This window comes from Tachyglossus aculeatus, chromosome 19, assembly GCF_015852505.1.
Source record: "Tachyglossus aculeatus isolate mTacAcu1 chromosome 19, mTacAcu1.pri, whole genome shotgun sequence".
Lineage (NCBI taxonomy): Eukaryota > Metazoa > Chordata > Mammalia > Monotremata > Tachyglossidae > Tachyglossus > Tachyglossus aculeatus.
In genome coordinates, this window is record NC_052084.1 from 17,012,544 (window position 1) to 17,030,399 (window position 17,856).

Consider the following 17,856-nt stretch of genomic DNA (forward strand, 5'->3'; position numbering starts at 1 on the left):
TCCAACCAGAGAAGCAGCGTGGCTCGGTGGAAAGAGCCCGGGCTTGGGAGTCGGAGGTCATGGGTTCAAATCCCGGATCCACCAACTGTCAGCTGTGTGACTTTGGGCAAGTCACTTAACTCCTCTGGGCCTCAGTTACCTCATCTGTAAAATGGGGATGAAGACCGTCAGCCCCACATGGGACAACCTGATCACCTTGTAACCTCCCCAGCGCTTAGAACAGTGCTTTGCACATAGTAAGTGCTTAATAAATGCCATTTAAAAAAAAAACTTTGTATCCACTCGGAAGTTTAACACGGTGCCTGACGTATAGTAAGTGCTTAACAGATACCATTTAAAAACAAAACAATGGAAAGTTTTGGGGGTGGTCCTAGATGGCAGAGGCAAACAAGTGGTTTCAAAGGCCGACGGGCTTAACCTCACTTGCCCCTGAAAAATCCACCAAAACTGCTGTGAATCTGAGCTCGACACACAGCACTTGCCGCTGCTGCCATCGCGATCTACCCAAAACGTGCAATGCTGTGTGCTGATTGCCCACCGCCCCCATCATCATCATCATCATTTATTGAGCGCTTACTGTGTGCAGAGCACTGTACTAAGCGCCTGGGAAGTACAAGTTGGCAACATATAGAGACAGTCCCTACCCAATAGTGGGCTCCCAGTCTAAAAAGTGGGGTCACAGTCTAAAAAGGCCTGGTTCTAGACTGTGAGCCCACTGTTGGGCAGGGGCCGCCTCTAGATGTTGCCAACTTGTACTTCCCAAGCGCTTAGTACGGTGCTCCGCACACAGTAAGCGCTCAATAAATACAGTTGATTGATTGATCGGTTGGGATCGGAGGAGGTAGCAGAGATGGCAGAGCCCGGCTCTTACCCGCACAGGGATTCGGTCAAACGTCTCTGCCTTGTGGGGCCCTGGCCTGACTGATGAGATTGGAAAACACCATTATTAGTTTGATAGACGGGATTGATTTTTTTTAATGTGCATGATGGAAACTTATTTCCCAAATAAGAAATGTGCTCAGCTCCCGTAGCATTGGCTGCTCCATCAATATTCAGCGCAGGAATTGTTACTGGCCACGTGACCCGGGCCACCGGGCTTTCTCCTGCCTCACCAGAACCAAGGAGCAAAACCAGCAAAACCCCAGTCAGTCAGATAGTCCTATTTACTGAGCGCTAACTTTGTGCGGGGCACTATACTAAGCGCTTGGGAGAGTACATTGTAACAATAAACAGGGTCAGCCTTGGGGGAGACAAACCGACAGACCCTGTTTGTAATACTATTAATAGCATTTGTGGTATTTGTTAAGCACCTATTATGTGCTGAGCGCTGTGCTAAGTGCTGGGTAGATACCAGATAATCAGGTTGGACTCGGTCTCTTTCCCACACTGGGCTCAGTCTAGGAAGGAAGGAAAACAGATGTCAATTCCCATTTTACCAACTTGTACTTCCCAAGCGCTTAGTACAGTGCTCTGCACACAGTAAGCGCTCAATAAATACGATTGAATGAATGAATGAATTTTACAGATGAGGACAGTGAGGCACAGAGCAGTTAAGTGACTTGCCCAGGGTCACGCAGAAAGAAAATGATGGAACCCAGGTCTTTTTTTTTTTTTTTAATGGTGTTTGTTAAGCACTTACTAAGTGCCTGGTCCAGTACTAAGCGCCGGGGTAGATACAAGCTAATCAGGTAGGACACTGTTCCTGTTCCTCATGGTGCTCACAGCCTTAGTCACCACTTTATTCATTCATTCAATCGTATTTATTGAGCGCTTACTGTGTGTAGAGCACTGTACTAAGTGCTTGGGAAGTACAAGTTAGGGAAGCAGTGTGGCTCAGTGGGAAACAGCACGGGCTTTGGAGTTAGAGGTCATGGGTTCAAATCCCGGCTCCGCCAATTAGCTGTGTGACTTTGGGCAAGCCACTTAACTTCTCTGGGCCTCAGTTACCTCATCTGTAAAATGGGAGCCCACTGCTGGGTAGGGACTGTCTCTATATGTTGCCAACTTGTACTTCCCAAGCGCTTAGTACAGTGCTCTGCACACAGTAAGCGCTCAATAAATACGATTGATGATGATGATGATGACTGTGAGCCCCCGCGTGGGACAACCTGATCATCCTGTAACCCCTCCAGCGCTTAGAACAGTGCTTTGCACATAGTAAGTGCTTATTAAATGCCATTATTATATACAAGTTGGCAGCATATAGAGGCGGTCCCTACCCAACAGCGGGCTCACAGTCTAGAAGGGGGAGACAGACGACAAAACAAAACATATTAACAAAATAAAATGAATAGAATAAATATGTACAAGTAAAATAAATAGCATAATAAATATGCACAAACATATATACAGGTGCTGTGGGGAGGGGAAGGAGGTAAGGTGGGGGGAATGGGGAGGAAGAGAAGGGGGAGAGAAAGGAGGGGGCTCAGTCTGGGAATTAACTTGTATCTACCCCAGAATGTAGAACAGTGTTTGGTACATAGTAAGGGCTTAACAAGTCCAATTATTATTGTAATATTACTACTCTCCTCCATGGTAAACACGCAGAACCCATTCTCACAGGAAGACAGGCCTAAGAATAAGAAGCCGCAGGGGTCTAGTGGTAAGAACCCGAGCCCCAGAGTCAGAGGACCTGGGTTCTGACCCTGTCTCTACCACTTGTCTGCTGTGTGATACTGGGCAAGTCACCTATGTTTGCTATGCCTCAGTCACCTCATCTGTAAAATGGGGATCAACCAGAAACTCTTTACTGACCCAGTAAATGAGACACACTCGAGTCCAACTGACTTTCCCAAGGTCACCCAGTAGGCAGGTGGCAGAGCAGGGATTAGAACCCAGGGCCCCGGTTTGTAGCCATCACCTGCCACCTCTCCGAGAGGCCGCCCGGTAGGAGTAGAGCTTGGTTGGTTCTCGAGCCCCGGGCACTGCCTCTTGGCTGAGGAAAAAGCTCCATCCCTCACCGTTTTGGGAAAACGGCGGCAGCCAGGGCCGGTAGGGGTTGGGAAAGATGCTTCCGAGGGCAGCGCTCTCTGCCAGGAGCCCCCGGCTCGCCTCGGTGGCGAAGCCGCGGGGCGAAAAGCCAACCCATTCAGCTCGGTGCAGCAAACTCAGCGGGGCCCGCGCCGAGCCCTCTGAGGCCGGTAATGGCTGGGAAATGTTTTGGAAAATAAACTTTTTAATTAAATCGGGACATTATTCCTGAACGCGCCTCCGTCAGCAGGCTCGCTGGCGAAAAGAGGGGCCCGGGGGAGGCTGCTGGAGGGATCGGCTGTCAGCTCAACTCCGCTCCGCTTCAACGGAGAGCGCTCACTCCGGGCCGTTCCCTGGCTTCAGCTGGGCAGGGTGGAGCCACCGGACACAATAATAATAATAATAATGGCATTTTTTAAGCGCTTACTATGTGCAAAGCACTGTTCTAAGCGCTGGGGAGGTTCCAAGGAGATCAGGTTGTCCCACGGGGGGCTCGCAGTCTTCATCCCCATTTTCCAGATGAGGCCACTGAGGCCCAGAGAAGTGAAGTGACTTGCCCAAAGTCACACAGCTGACATGTGGCGGGGCCGGGATTTGAACCCATGACCTCTGACTCCAAAGCCCGGGCTCTTCTCCACTGAGCCACACTGCTTCTCATGGCTCCACATGGGGCTCCCCGTATCAATCCCCATTTTCCAGATGAGGTAACTGAGGCCCAGAGAAGTGAAGTGACTTGCCCAAAGTCACACAGCTGACAAGCGGCGGCGCCAGGATACGAATCCGTGACCCCTGACTCCAAATCCCGGGCTCTTTCCGCTGCGCCACGCTGTAGCCAAGTGGCTCAGGGTCTAAAACAATGTTGCCTTCGCGAAGGAGCGTGGGCTAGTCGTCTGGGAGTCGGAAGTTTTGGGACAGGGACTGTGCCCAACCCGATTTGCTTGTATCCACCGCAGCGCTTAGTACAGGGCTTGCCACACCGTAAGTGCTTATCAAATGCCATCATCACCTTCATCATGTTGCCCCCAGTCTAAAGCTCCTTCTAAGTCCATCAACTTATACACACAGATACACCTTTCACAACAGTCATGGGGGCCATTAATTAGATTTGGGGGGTCGAGTGGAGGAGGTGGGAGCTGTGTCAGATGAATCCCAGCAGTCTGGGCAGCCTTGGTCACTTCTATTAGCAACCGCTAATCCCCTATTAATTAGCAAGCACTAATAGCTATTAACTGGGGCTTTCAGTAGGTTGAAGGGGCTAGAGGTGATCAGTTGTTGACGGGGCTCTCTCTAAGGCAGCAGCTTTGTGGGGCTTCCCACCCTCGGCAATCCTCCACCCGTCTCTCTCCCCTTGATGATGATGGCATTTGTTAAGCGCTTACTATGTGCGAAGCACTGTTTGAAGCGCTGGGGAGGATACAAGGTGATCATGTTGCCCCACGTGGGGCTCACAGTCTTCATCCCCATTTTGCAGATGAGGGAACTGAGGCTCAGAGAAGTTAAGTGGCTTCCCCAAGGTCACCCTTCCCACCTCGCCGAAGACGAGTCAGGGTCTCCCAAGCCGGACAGGACTGCGGATTCTGTGCCCTGTTTTTGGCCACGGGACGGAGTCCCACAGCAGTGTGGCCTAACAATCAATCAATCGTATTTATTGAGCGCTTACTGTGTGCAGAGCACTGTACTAAGCGCTTGGGAAGTCCAAGTTGGCAACATATAGAGACGGTCCCTACCCAACAGTGGGCTCACAGTCTAGAAGAGATAGAGCACGGGCCTGGGAGTTGGAAGGACCCGGCTTCTAATCCTGGCTCCGCATCTTGCCTGCTGTGTTGACCCTGGGCAAATCACTTCACTTCTCTACGCCTCAGTTCCCTCATCTGCAAAATGGGGATTAAGAACGTGAGCCCTATGTGGAACAGGGACTGTGTCCAACCTAACTTGTATCTACCCTGACACTTAATATGGTAAAGACTGTGAGCCCACTGTTGGGTAGGGACTGTCTCTATATGTTGCCAATTTGTACTTCCCAAGCGCTTAGTACAGTGCTCTGCACATAGTAAGCGCTCAATAAATACGATTGATGATGATGATGATGATATGGCTCTTGGCGTATAGTATGTTTTGTATGTATAATATGTTTTGTTTTGTTCTCTGTCTCCCCCTTCTAGACTGTGAGCCCACTGTTGGGTAGGGACCGTCTCTAGATGTTGCCACCTGGGACTTCCCAAGCGCTTAGTACAGTGCTCTGCACACAATAAGCACTCAATAAATATGACTGAACGAACGAATGCAGAGTATGTAGGTTCAGTGCAGGCTGAAGGACGATATCTGAACAAGGTCTGTGCATCTATGGATAAATACGATTGAATGAATGAATGAGTATAGTAAGCACAAGTCCCATAATTTTTATTCTTATTGTTACCTTGGGCAAGTCACTTCACTTCTCTACGCCTCAGCTCCCTTATCTGTAAAATGGGGATTAAAAATGTGAGCCTCACGCGGGACGGGGACTGTGTTCAACCCAATTTGCTTAGTACAGTGCTCTGCACACAGTAAGCGCTCAATAAATATGACTGAACGAACGAATGCCGAGTATGTAGGTTCAGTGCAGGCTGAAGGACGATATCTGAACAAGGTCTGTGCATCTATGGATAAATACGATTGAATGAATGAATGAGTATAGTAAGCACAAGTCCCATAATTTTTATTCTTATTGTTACCTTGGGCAAATCACTTCACTTCTCTACGCCTCAGCTCCCTTATCTGTAAAATGGGGATTAAAAATGTGAGCCTCACGTGGGACGGGGATTGTGTTCAACCCAATTTGCTGTATCCACCCCAGCGCTTAGTACTGGCCCATAGTAATCGCTTAACAAATGCCACACATTTTCAGTATTATTAAGGGGAATAATTGGAAGGGAGAGGGAGCGAGCTCTCTCTCCGGCTGCTCTTGGGCCCCGGGGGGCGAGACAGGGGCACAGCAACGGGTGCAGTGTTGTGGGGTGTTGGCGGAGGATTCCCGGCCTCATCCGGCCCAAAGCCCGGGAGGGGAAGGGCCGGGTACAGATCGCCTCCGTCGCCAGCTCCTGCCGGGCAGGACCAACTTGGCAGAGGGGCCGCTCTTTCGAGCTGCCTGATTAGCCATTAAAATGACATCCGGGGACGTGTCCCACATGTTTAGATGATTAAACTGTTCGAAAACAAGACATTTCTCAGACCGGGAGACTGACATCAATTATGTTAACGCATCTCGGCAACGCAATGATAGTTTAACGGCGAGTTCGGTGATAAAACGCCTCATTAAACTTAATGGACTTAGAAAGCTGTTGCCAAGGGCCCGGGCCACCACCGCCGCGGCCGCGGCCACGAGGCCGGCCGGGCCTCTCTCCCTCGGCTGGAGGCCCCCAAACCGGCCTCCGCCCGGCCGCTCCACTGGCGCACCCCGCCAGGCAATCCATCAATGCTACTTAAGTGCTTACTGCCATCAGAGCACCGTACGACTACTACTACTGATAATTTTAGTATTTGTTAAGCACTTACTACGTGCCAGGCACCGCTCTAAGCGCCGGGGCACATACAAACTAATGGGGTTGGACGCAGTCCCTATCCCACATGGGGCGCGCAGTCTTAATTTCCCAGTCAAGCCAATCTACCTTTCACCTACAGTACTTGGCACATAATAAGCACTTCACAGGTACCATACTTATTATTTATTTATCCCTAATTTACAGGCGGGGTCACTGGGGCCCAGAGAAGTAAGGTGACTTGCCTAAGGTTACACAGCCAACACGGGGCGGAGCCAGGATTGGAACCCACGTCCTCAGTCACTCGCTTGCTCGAGGGCTCTAGCCACAAGAACTCAGTGCTCTGCACGCGGTAAGCGCTCAATAAACACGACTGAATGAATGAAAAATGACCTGGCAAGAGCCAGAAATCGGCAAGAGGCCCTTCCCAAAGCCAGATATTTAATTGAGTTATTCAGAAGCAGCATGGCTTACTGGAAAAAGCACGGGCCTGTAAGTTAGAGGACCTGGGTTCTAATCCTGGCTCCGCCAACTGCCTGCTGTGTGAGCTTGGGCAAGTCATTTCACATCTCTGCAGCGTGGCTCAGTGGAAAGAGCCCAGGGGCTTTGGAGTCAGAGGTCATGGGTTCAAATCCCGGCTCTGCCAACTGTCAGCTGTGTGACTTCGGGCAAGTCACTTCACTTCTCTGGGCCTCAGTTCCCTCATCTGTAAAATGGGGATGAAGACTGTGAGCCCCCAATGGGACAACCTGATCACCTTGTAACCTCCCCAGCGCTTAGAACAGTGCTTTGCACATAGTAAGCACTTAATAAATGCCATTATTATTATTATTATTATTATTATTATCATCATCTCTGGGCCTCATTTTTCTCCTCTGTAAAATGGGGATTCAATACCCGCCTTCCCTTGTGCACAGGGAATGCATGTTATACTGTACTCTCCCAAGCACTTAGTACAGTGCGCTGCACACAGTAAGCATTCAGTAAATAGGACTAACAGACTGTGAGTCCCGTGTGAGGCACGGATTGTGTCCAACCTGATTCTCACCTCTCTAGCACAGTGCTTATTACAGTGCCTAGAACATAGTGAGTGTTTAAACAAATACCATAAAAAAAAACTGGGACTGGAACTCTGGAGAGATAATAATAACAATAATCATCAGCGCTTAGAACAGTGCTTTGCACATAGTAAGCGCTTAATAAATGCCATTATTATTATAACAACATTACTAGAGGAAAAGAGATGGAGTGAGGCATGCAACCTCTCCCTGCTAACAACTACCGCAGTCTCGGGGGGCTTCCTGAGAGGGCTGCACCCCCGCTTGCTCTACTTGCTTAAAAGGGGCTGACGAGATAGACAGACTTTTATCACAAGTTGAGCGGTCCCTGTGGGAGAACCTCTAAAAGGGAAAAGCCTCGAAACTCTGGAGTGGGTGGGGGTTGAGACTTGGGACTTGCCTGAGTGACCGGACCTTTGGAGGAAAACTTGGGGCATCCCCCTCCCTTTTTGCTGTATTTGTTAAATGCTTACTGTATGCCGGGCACTGAACTAAGTGCTGGATTACATTCACGGCAATCAGATTGGACACGGTCCCTGTCCCGTATGCGGCTCAGAGTCTCCATCCCCATTTTCCAGATGGGGAAATTGAGGCCCAGACAAGTGAAGTGACTTGCCCCAGTTCACCCATCAGACAAGTGGCAGAATCAGGATTAGAATCCAGGTCCTCCCAACTCCAAGGTCCAGGCTCTATCCACTAGCCACACTGTTTCCTCTCTCGCCTGACCACACGTGAATGGTTATCTGGACACCCAGATGAAACACCCAGCATCTCCAGGGGCTCCTCGCTGCTGCCCAGGGAGGAGTCATTTGATTTCATCCCCCTTCTCCCTCTGTTTTCTGTGGGCCAGGAAAAAGGAAGGGCAGGGGGACTTCTCAACCTCATCTCCTTAAGGGGTGGAAAAACTCCAATCAGGTAGAGCCTCCAGCAGGTTGGGCCTGTGCTTGGGCCATCCTGGGGATTTGGACGGGGATCAGAAACACTAAGCCGGCCGGCTCCAGACCGGCTAATACAGGCCCCAAAGTGGCCCGTCGGGGGTGGCAAACCTGTCGGATTGTCTATCCCGTTGGAGTCATTCAGTTCCCCTTCCTCAGGGCTTCGCAGACACCCCCCTCAATTCTGCCTCCTTTTCCCAAACGCGACACTCGGTTGTCATCTGGAGCCGGGCGGCATTCCAGAGTCCCACCACCCTCTTCGTCTCCCGCCTTCCTTCCCTCCCCGGCTCCAGTGCTCGCCCCTGGGCTCTGCCCGGGCTCCCCGTCCACCTCAGAGGTTGGGCCTCAGTTTCCCTCTCACGCAGTTGGGGACCACATCTCTGGGCCAGGCCCCTCCTAGGCAGCTGTGAGGAAACCCTAACTCAGACCAGAACACGGTCTGTAAATGGGTGAGGGTGACTTCTAATTAACGCGGCACCTAGTGTCGTCACCGCTGAGGACCATGGCGGAGGGGGTCTGGAAATGTTCCCGAAACCCGGACGCCGAGTAGTTCCGCTCGAAACCTTCCCGGGACCGCTCTGCTTTCCAATGTCATTTGAAATGCACGGTGGGAGGCGGAGGGAACCGGTCCCCAGGGAAGTTCCCGATGGGGCACGCTGGGCTGCGAGGGACAGGGCGCCGAGGCCCACGGGGTCATCTGGTCGAGCCGACGCTCGGCCAGCGAATTCAACAACGTGATCCAAACAAATTAACTTGGGAAAAACTCCCGCGGCCATTCGGCAGGGGGACCGGGGCTTACCAGGCACCGAGTTGCGAAAGCCATCCTCAGCACATTAGGGAGGACGCACTGCCAGGCTCTGCCCTCTTTCCTGTCTTAAAAATGCAGCTAGATGAGCTTTTAGGAGCTTCGGGGGGTTTTCTGTGGATATCTTGTAAGGCAGAGGATTCACCTCCAGATCACTATTTGGAGAAAGCACTGAACAAAAGAGTAAGCATAAAAGAGCCTCCCTTCGGGTCTACAAGCACACTCACGTGGATCTTCCAGAGGGGTGCAGATTTTCAGGGTTTCTAAAGACACGCAGCACTTTCATTCATGCTTAAGTTCCATTTTCAAAGTCAAAAAAACAAGGCTGAGAAAGAAGCCCCCAAGACACAAGTGCTTTTACACTGGCGTGGTGAAGGGTCTCCTCAGGTGGCTTCTGAGGTGCTTTTTTGGATTTTGGAAGAGATAAAGCAACTGCCCCGAAACTACATCCGACACTGGTAAGATGTGCATACACACACACGGGTGCGTAAACACAAACACATCCACCCCCTACACGGCAAGCTCCTCGAAGGCAGGGATCAGTACCATCGACTCTATTGTCCGCCACTCTCCAAGGGCTCAGTACAATGCTCTGCATGCACAGCAGGTGCTCAGTAAATACGGTGGATTAATTGATCAGAATCAGTGCGTCAAGGACGGCTACAGATGTCACCATCCTTTCACAACGGGTACAGAACTGCCTTCCCTCTTTTGAGGAGGAACAAGTGTGCCTGGACATACTCAAACTGGATGAGGCTGTGGTACCATGCTGTCGGGGCTTCAGGACCCACAGGCCGGTGACTCTTGCAAAATCAGGGAATCTCAGCTCTCGCCTGGGGGTGGGAAAGGGTGCGACAATGGTGAAGCAGCACCTGAAGGAGAATCCAGGCACCTTGAGCTGAGGGCGGGAGGGATGAAGGAGTTTAGGATCACAGGATGGTGAATTGTGAGCGGGGAGTCGGCTTCCAACGGAGAGTCTAGGAAGGGACGGGGGCAGGGGGGCAAGGGGAAATGGGGGACAGTGCGGGATGGGACAGAGGGAGTGGCGGGGGAACTGGCTCCCCATGAAATCAAATGCCTCTCTTACTTCCTCAAGGACTAGATCACAGAAACTTGTCCAATCCCTATGTTCCTCCTATTTCTCTTCAAGCTTTGCCCTCCATCTATTTACTCCTCGCACTGGGCCAGAACGTTAGCATCCCCACAAGCCATCCTTTCTTAGTAGAAGGGTAAACACTGGTTTATCAGACAGTATTTCTCTGTAGTCAACCCACTGAGCGGCTTCCCCGAGAACTCTCGTCTGTTTCTGACCGGCAGAGACATTACAAATCGAGGTGCAGGGTGGGCTTTCGGGCCACGCTTTTCCAGGTTTGGAAAATCTACCTCCTTCCTCCCACCCCCCTACCCTAAACTGCCACTCTGTCATTAAAGGAGAACAGAAAGGGAAGCCCATCCAACTCCCCCCCAGGCTCCTCAAATTCTCCACAAGGCTGACCACCCTCCCAGGTATTTACCACAATGAATTGCTGGGCGATTTTGAGTCTTCCTGCCAGTTCTGGAGGGTAATTTGGAGCTCAGGAAATCAAGACCGACAAAAGTCTACATGTCAAATTCAGCTGTCCCCAATCCAGGGGTGAAGTGGTCTGGAGAAAAGCTGATGGAAAACCCAAGCTGAAGGAATAGGGAGGAGGGATGTTATGGGGCAAAGCCTGAGCCCACATCTGGGGAAGATGCTTCGTTTGTCAGGGGAATCATTCCATGGCAGCCGTGAGGGTCTCTGCCACTCGCCCCGGTAGGGCAGATGCCAGAGTGCCACTGCAAGCTGCTCTTTCCAGGAGCAAAGAGGGAGGTAGAGCCACTTTCCATTGGCTGAAGCGCCAACTGCTCTCGGGGCTGAGGGGCCCACGGGCCATCATTTCGTTTAAAAATCAGGGAATCTCAGCTCTCGCTTGGGACGGGAGGAGTGCTTCAAGCGGCAGCAGCCACTCCCGCACCAGGCAGAATGGGTGTCGATGTTTTCCCCGGGAGGGAAACAGAGTTTTAAGATCACTGTCTGCAAAAAACAGAAAAAAAAAGGATGCGTTTTCAAGTCTGATCCCACCACAGCTGACTGGAGAGGAGCTAGAATGGTCTGTAGCTTAGAAAAACTAGCCGCCACATGGAGCAATCCAATAATCAACACCTCTCACATTACCGCTTATTCTCTGCAGACAACCTGGGCACATATAATATTGTTTGTCGACTAGGTGAGACCAACATTATGATTTTATCCATCGGCAGGAAAAACAAAAGACAGAGGAAAATGTGCTTCTTCATTTCCCTGAATGACCCCCAAAACCCTTGAACCTTTCCTCCTCACGAGAAGGACCCTAGTGCAAACAGGAGTTCTGAGGAAATCCTCTAATTTAATATAATAATAATAATAAAAGTAAAAAAACACCTTGGTAAAGATCCATGAACTGCATTTTAATTCCTAGTGCCAATAATAAGCATTGAACTCCAGCTGGAGTTGTTGTCAGGATAAACATGCAAAATCGATTTCTGCACCAGCCGAAGAAATAAACAGATCTCCGAGGGCACCAAATTGCATCGGGAAACCGGCCTCCTACCCAATGGGAAAGGTGATTTCCTCCCTCCCCATCTCCTGCTTGTTTCCCATCGGTTTTGGATTAACTTGTCTTGTTATAATTCAGATTGCACATGTTGCCTTTGCAGATAGTAAGACTGAAATAAGAAAAAGAAAACCCTGCAGAAGAGAAAATCCTGGAAGGAGACAAATGTAATTTCCTTTTTCTCTTTTTCAACATGTTTTGATAATCAAAATGTACCTTCTTAATTGCGTTCTGAAATGGGGAACACTTGTTTTCTATATTACCAAATTTCCCCGTGCAGAAAAACCTGATTCGTTCACCACAGATAGCAGTCTAGTATTTTTCTCCCAAAAGGAAGAGTAAATGGTCAAACTTTTGCCGTCTTTCAAATTAAAAAGAAAAAGTCAAAGCCGATCTTTCGATCTTTAATCTGACTTTTCCTACAGTAGCCTGATAATCAGATGACCCCAGAGCGATTTTGGCCCAATTCATAGACTCATTTTTGCTGACGAATCGGCTTAAATGCACACGGCACCCGCTACTGTGAAAATAATTCTTTTTTCCCCCGCGTTCTTAAGAATGAAATACATTGCATGTATCGGTCAGAAACAGCCACTCATTTCACAGGATCAAAATGCGACGGCTTGGAAAGTAGACCCAGCTGACCTTCACCCGGTTTGGTCAGCTGGTCGGCTCCGAAATGTACCAGGGAAGGGGAAAAGGAAATCAAAGAAAAGGAGAGAAGCCCCAGTTTCACTCCAGACCATTGAACAATTCCTGGCCTCGACCACTAACGCAAATACGCCCGGAATAACATCGACCGACCCAAGTCTTTGGGCAAGGTGGCCCTTCTGTAGTCCCTTGGGCCTTTTCTCCATCTCGTTTCCTTTCCCGATTAGAGCACCTGCCCAGACCAACGGCCTGCGGCCACTGCTACAACCACCTTCCGTGGTGGACATGCTACAACTGCCCTCAATCCCCAGCCGCCTCGCAAAGATTTCTCTTCCTTCTCCCAAGGAAAAGAGTGAGAATGAAGGGCAGGAGATGGGGAGAACATACATCTTTCCTGACTTCCATTATATGCTATCTCTGCTGAAGGAGGGCCTCCATCAATAAACCACGTCATCGCCACAAGCGGGAAACATTTACCCTAAATGAAACCGTTATAAATAATTTTGGGTGCTGCAGCTTTCTGCCTCATCATCAGCCCATTAGCAGGAAGGGATGGTGCTCTTGGTGGAGGAGACATGATGGAAAAGTCATCGATGCTGGAGATGAGAAACACCCGAGAGGTCGCCCGGTCCATTTCCTCACCGGGGCAAACATCGCTTCCTCTGATGGACCTCCCGCTCGGTCCAGTCAGCGTTTGGTAGACCAGATAGCTTGTCTCGACGGACTGCACCCCTCTCAAACCGAACCCTCTCAATGTGCTGGTCTCCAACCCTGCTTGCTGATTCTATGCCAAAATCTCTATCTCTCCCCTCCCTTTTCGGTACTCCTTTCGGATTTTTTCCAGCTTTCTTTCCCCTATTGGTCAACACTTAGCCCAAAAGCATATGTAGCTCCTCTGGTCTTTCTTCCCAAATGAATCCTTCCTTTCTTTTCATCTTTCTGATTGCTCCTTTCTTCCTTGCTTCAATTTATCTACATCCTTCTGGCCTTGAAGGAAAAAAAAAGCCTCCAGCTCAGGGGGTTTCATGGCTTCATGACAGAGTCCTGCTCACCATACTATAGCAAAACAGGCCTCTAGCCTGCTCCTTCCAATATTCCTCCGTCCCCACTGCCCCTGACACAAAGGGGAAACTGCTTTCTGGCTCTCTGTCTCAAGAATCTGGTCCTCACCCAGGTTCCTTCACTAGCATCATTCCAAGCCCCTCAAAGACTAAATAGGCTTTTCTCCACTTCTACACCGTTTCCTGCTCCCTAGTTGCGATTATGCATTCCCTTCTACTCAAACAGCAGTGAAGTGGGACTGCCCCACTTCTCCGAAGGGATTTCAGAAGACAGTGAAAGGGAAACCATACTTAGCACTCTCCAAGTCCTCATACACAAGACAGCTGGGTTATGCGACGGGATATGGAAAAGGCGCATTTCTAAGAAATACGTATTCTACTTCCCTTGTAAAGATGCGAGGACTCAGCTTTCTCTTCATTATTCTCTTCAATGGAAGGACATCATTTACCTTTTAATTTAAGGGTTAGTACAGTGCTCTGCACACAGTAAACGCTCAATAAATAAGATTGAATGAATCAGTGAAATTGTCGGGGGGGAGTGGTGTCTACCTTGGGAAAGGACGGTGTGTTTGTGTATGTGTACGTACACATACACACACAAACACACTTAAATGGGGTCGAAAAGATGCCCCGAGTGAGGTTTGAGAGTTAGGTAAGAGAGTTGCTCTTTGTAACTCACCATCTACCCATTTCAGACTTTTCAGGGCTCCGATACGCTCCCTTCCGAACTGGGCAGAAATGGGCAAGTCACACGCTGACTTCTAGAAGGTGCCGTGAGAAGTCTGGCGAGGGTGGTGTTCTCTGGGGCAGCTGGTATTATCATCCTGTTTCCAGAGCTCACCTGTTCATTCCTCGGACTTTCCCTAGCGGAGCAGGAGGATTGTCAAAGCTCCCTCTCAGGCTGGCCTTGGATCCTCTTTCTCTAGGCCTGTTGGGAGTCAACAGAAGGGTGGTATGGGGGGAGGTGGAAACCAAGTGCTTTGCCCCCGCAGAGCTGAGCGGGGCGAAGACCTACCGAGTTATTAAAGGGCTGGAGTAGTCTGCCCTGAGTGACCTTTGCCCCCCCCAGATGGGGCCACCCGGTCGGGATGTCCCATCTCCCGGCCTCGCCGGGGGAGAGCACCTCAGTTTCCAAACAGACGCCTCGACCGGAGCCATTCTCCATGACCATCCGTCCACACTTGAAAGGACTAACCTGGTTTCGTGTCCTGACAGGGGGGCTTGATTGTAGGATGCCCGGAGAACTGCTGAGTGTACAGGAATCCTTCATGTTAATTGGCAAGCGAGGTTACCTGCTGAGGCAGGCAGGGGCTGCCACGCTCCTGTATGGCAGAAGGCCACTACCTACTACTGAGAGGGGCAGACAAGAGAATTTGTTAAAGAGCATCGAACGGGCTTTGTGTCGCACCCTCACAGCTTCCCTGAACATCACCTGACTCGACAAAGGGGTGATGAAGGCAGAGACACCCCCCTCTCCCCCCATTCCCTCCCAGAAGCTGGGGCCGGGAGGAGTGACTTAGACCAGAAAGACTCTCCACTCTTCGGTTCCCAAAGGCGCTATTAATTAACGGATGAAATAGCTGAGAAGCAACAGAAGACGGGGTAATCTTTTTCCCTTCTCCCTGCTCAGCATCACCATGTTATATCTAGTCCAGATTTCTGCATATCTGCTCTCAGCTAACCTTTGTTCAAACAGAAGAAAAACCTTTTTGGCTTAATCATGCAGTCTGATGCTACCTTGTGAGCTATTTCAATATTGATACATCACTCGGCTCTAAGTTAAACCGGAAGAAAGGCATATTTAGCTAGCTGACCTCCTGGCTCTTCGTACAGGCAGACAAATGTGCTTTAAGAAGCCAAAAAACCCCTAAAACCCCACAAAATCCAGTCCGTCTCTATACTGTCCTCTACCTGGCTTGAAACATTTGTATCTTCTCCCAAAGTGACGTTCTTCAGAAGACACCCGTCTTTCCTTGGCATGTTTTGTAATAATAAGTGTCCAAAGCACAACGTCTCCTTCCCATCCTGGCAAAAGCAGGACAGTGTGGAGCTTTTAGTGAGGGGCACTCAGACTGCAGAGAGAGCGCTGACTGTAACAATAGGAAAACTCTTGAGATGGGCGGAAAAAGCAGACAATAATCTGATCAAGTTACAAAGGGTAGTTAACACTGCAATGGAAATTAGGCAAGAGATAAAAACAGAGCCAGATCAAGCTAGCATAGTCAAATGAGATCATTTTTATGAAGATTAGGAGTAAGGCTTCTTCAACCGGCTTTTTTTTTTTAATCCCCGTAGCGGATTGTAGTTGACAAAAAAAACCCCCAAAAACCTCCCAACACCCATGACCCTGATTGCAAATTCCCCATTTTGTATTTCTGACACCCGTCAGCAGTGGCAGGGCTGTAATTTTGCTTTGCTAAACAAAAGGAGGAGAGTTGCTAACTTACAGCAGTAATTCCTGTGGAAATTTCAGCCAAACCAGAGTGAGTGTGTTTGTATGTGTGAGGAGAGTGAGGGTGCGAGAGAGGGAGAGAGAGGCATACATACATACATAACCATTAAATTAGCAGGTGCTGTTGCTCTTTACTTGACAATCTTCCAACTTGAAAACCATTCTCCTGCTCTGGATGCATTTCAGGAATGACAGTTTAATAACTCAGCAATTCAAGTGATTATTAACTACAGTGTCCGCAGATTGATTTCCTTATTGTGTTTTCTCAAAGACTCCTCAAAGGATTTTCGTTGTTGGGCCAGGTGCTGTAGAGCGCTGTTTGTGAACTCAGAGTACAAGATGGACAAGATACCCCCGCCTTCTCCCAAGAGATCTCTTCCTTCTCTACCACACATCTCACCGTTCGTGATCAGAGAGGAGATTTTAGGGTTGAAATGGATTTTAAAAACGAGTTGCCATCTGAGCTTTACAAAGGGATCCGAAATGCCTATAATTCACTAAATTGAGGATACGCTCAAAAAAAAAAAATAATTTAGTTGCTAAGGCAATGTGTCCTGTAAAAATCCACTCCCTCCACAAACCCATTTCCTGAAGGATGTCTCCGGGGCACTGAATACTTAATGTATTCTCTTTCCATTCTTAGTGTTCCTATGCCATTTTTGAATTCCAGCACGGGCCCGTCTTATTATTTCCTTCCGCTCCCTTTGCCTTGCTTAGATTAGAGAGGTAGGGTGGTAACGGTGGACTTGATGAAGATTGAAGACCCCATTTTCTCTCCCTGGAGACCAGCCTGGTTTGAACGAATTGAGGTGAATCGAAGCAGCCCCCTTTCTGTCCTCTGAAGACGCCCGTTCCGTTTCGGTGCTCAAAGCCGGGCCTGGTCCTTTTGGAACTGGCGGGTCGGGAGACGGTGAGCGATTCACGGCCCGAGACGGGTCAGGGTTTTCTGGTGTTGCTTGGGCCGTGATGGAGGTCTTCCCCTCCCTTTATTGGTGCTGGACGTGGGACCGTGAAGAGGAGCCAGGGAGGGAGTGGAGAGAGCTGGCGTTTGAGGGCAGGTAGGGGACTAGCTGCTGCTGGTGGCCTGCAGGGCTCTGTTCTGGGGGGGCTGCTTCCTCTCGGTTCTCCTCCTTTGGCGGGCAGCTCGGTCCTGGACACTCAAAGTGCACACAGTGGAACACCTGCGGAGGGTGGGGTGGGGAGAAAGAGAGAAATGGACAGAGAGAGAGAGAGAGACAGGGGAGAGGGGAAAGACACGTGGGTTAGCAGCCAAACCAATCTGAACCCCTAAGGCGGGCCCATCGCGATCCGGCTTTGGGGATCACAAGCAGCAGCACGGGCCTAGTGGACAGAGCCCCGGCCTGGTCTTCAGAAGGACATGGGTTCTAATCCCGGCTCCGTCTCTTGTCTCCTGTGTGACTTTGGGCAAGTCACTTCACTTCTCTGGGCCTCAGGGTCCTCATCTGTATGCTGCGGATTAAGACTGTGAGCCCCATCTGGGACGGGGACTGGGTTCAACCTGATTTTCTTGTGTCTACCTCTGCACTTAGAACAGTGACTGGCACATAGTAAGTGCTTAACAAATACCACCAAAAAAAAAAAAAAATAAAGATGCGAAAACAGCACCAGGTTCTGCACACACTACCCAACAACCAAGGTGATAGGCTCTGCCAATCCCACATTGGCCTTTAGAGCCATAATGCACACTCGACAGGTGAATTTCACCGTGAGGTGGTGACCTCTTTGAACACTGCCCAGAACTGTGGAAATTACCATGAAGACAGACCTCGCCAC

General features: G+C 49.9%; 1 protein-coding gene across 2 annotated transcripts in view; it reads right to left on the reverse strand.

The window, feature by feature from the left end:
• Window positions 1-15,827: 15,827 nt before the first annotated feature.
• The window catches only part of BTBD9 (BTB domain containing 9), a 295,479-nt gene continuing 293,450 nt past the window's right edge, over window positions 15,828-17,856 (reverse strand). The window contains exon 10 of one of the 2 annotated variants that reach the window (XM_038760759.1): window positions 15,828-17,243. In XM_038760759.1, coding sequence (XP_038616687.1) covers window positions 17,049-17,243 — 195 coding nt within the window. In that variant the 3' untranslated portion in view covers window positions 15,828-17,048. The remainder of the gene's footprint in view (window positions 17,244-17,856) is intronic. The other variant, XM_038760761.1, reaches the window with a different exon arrangement.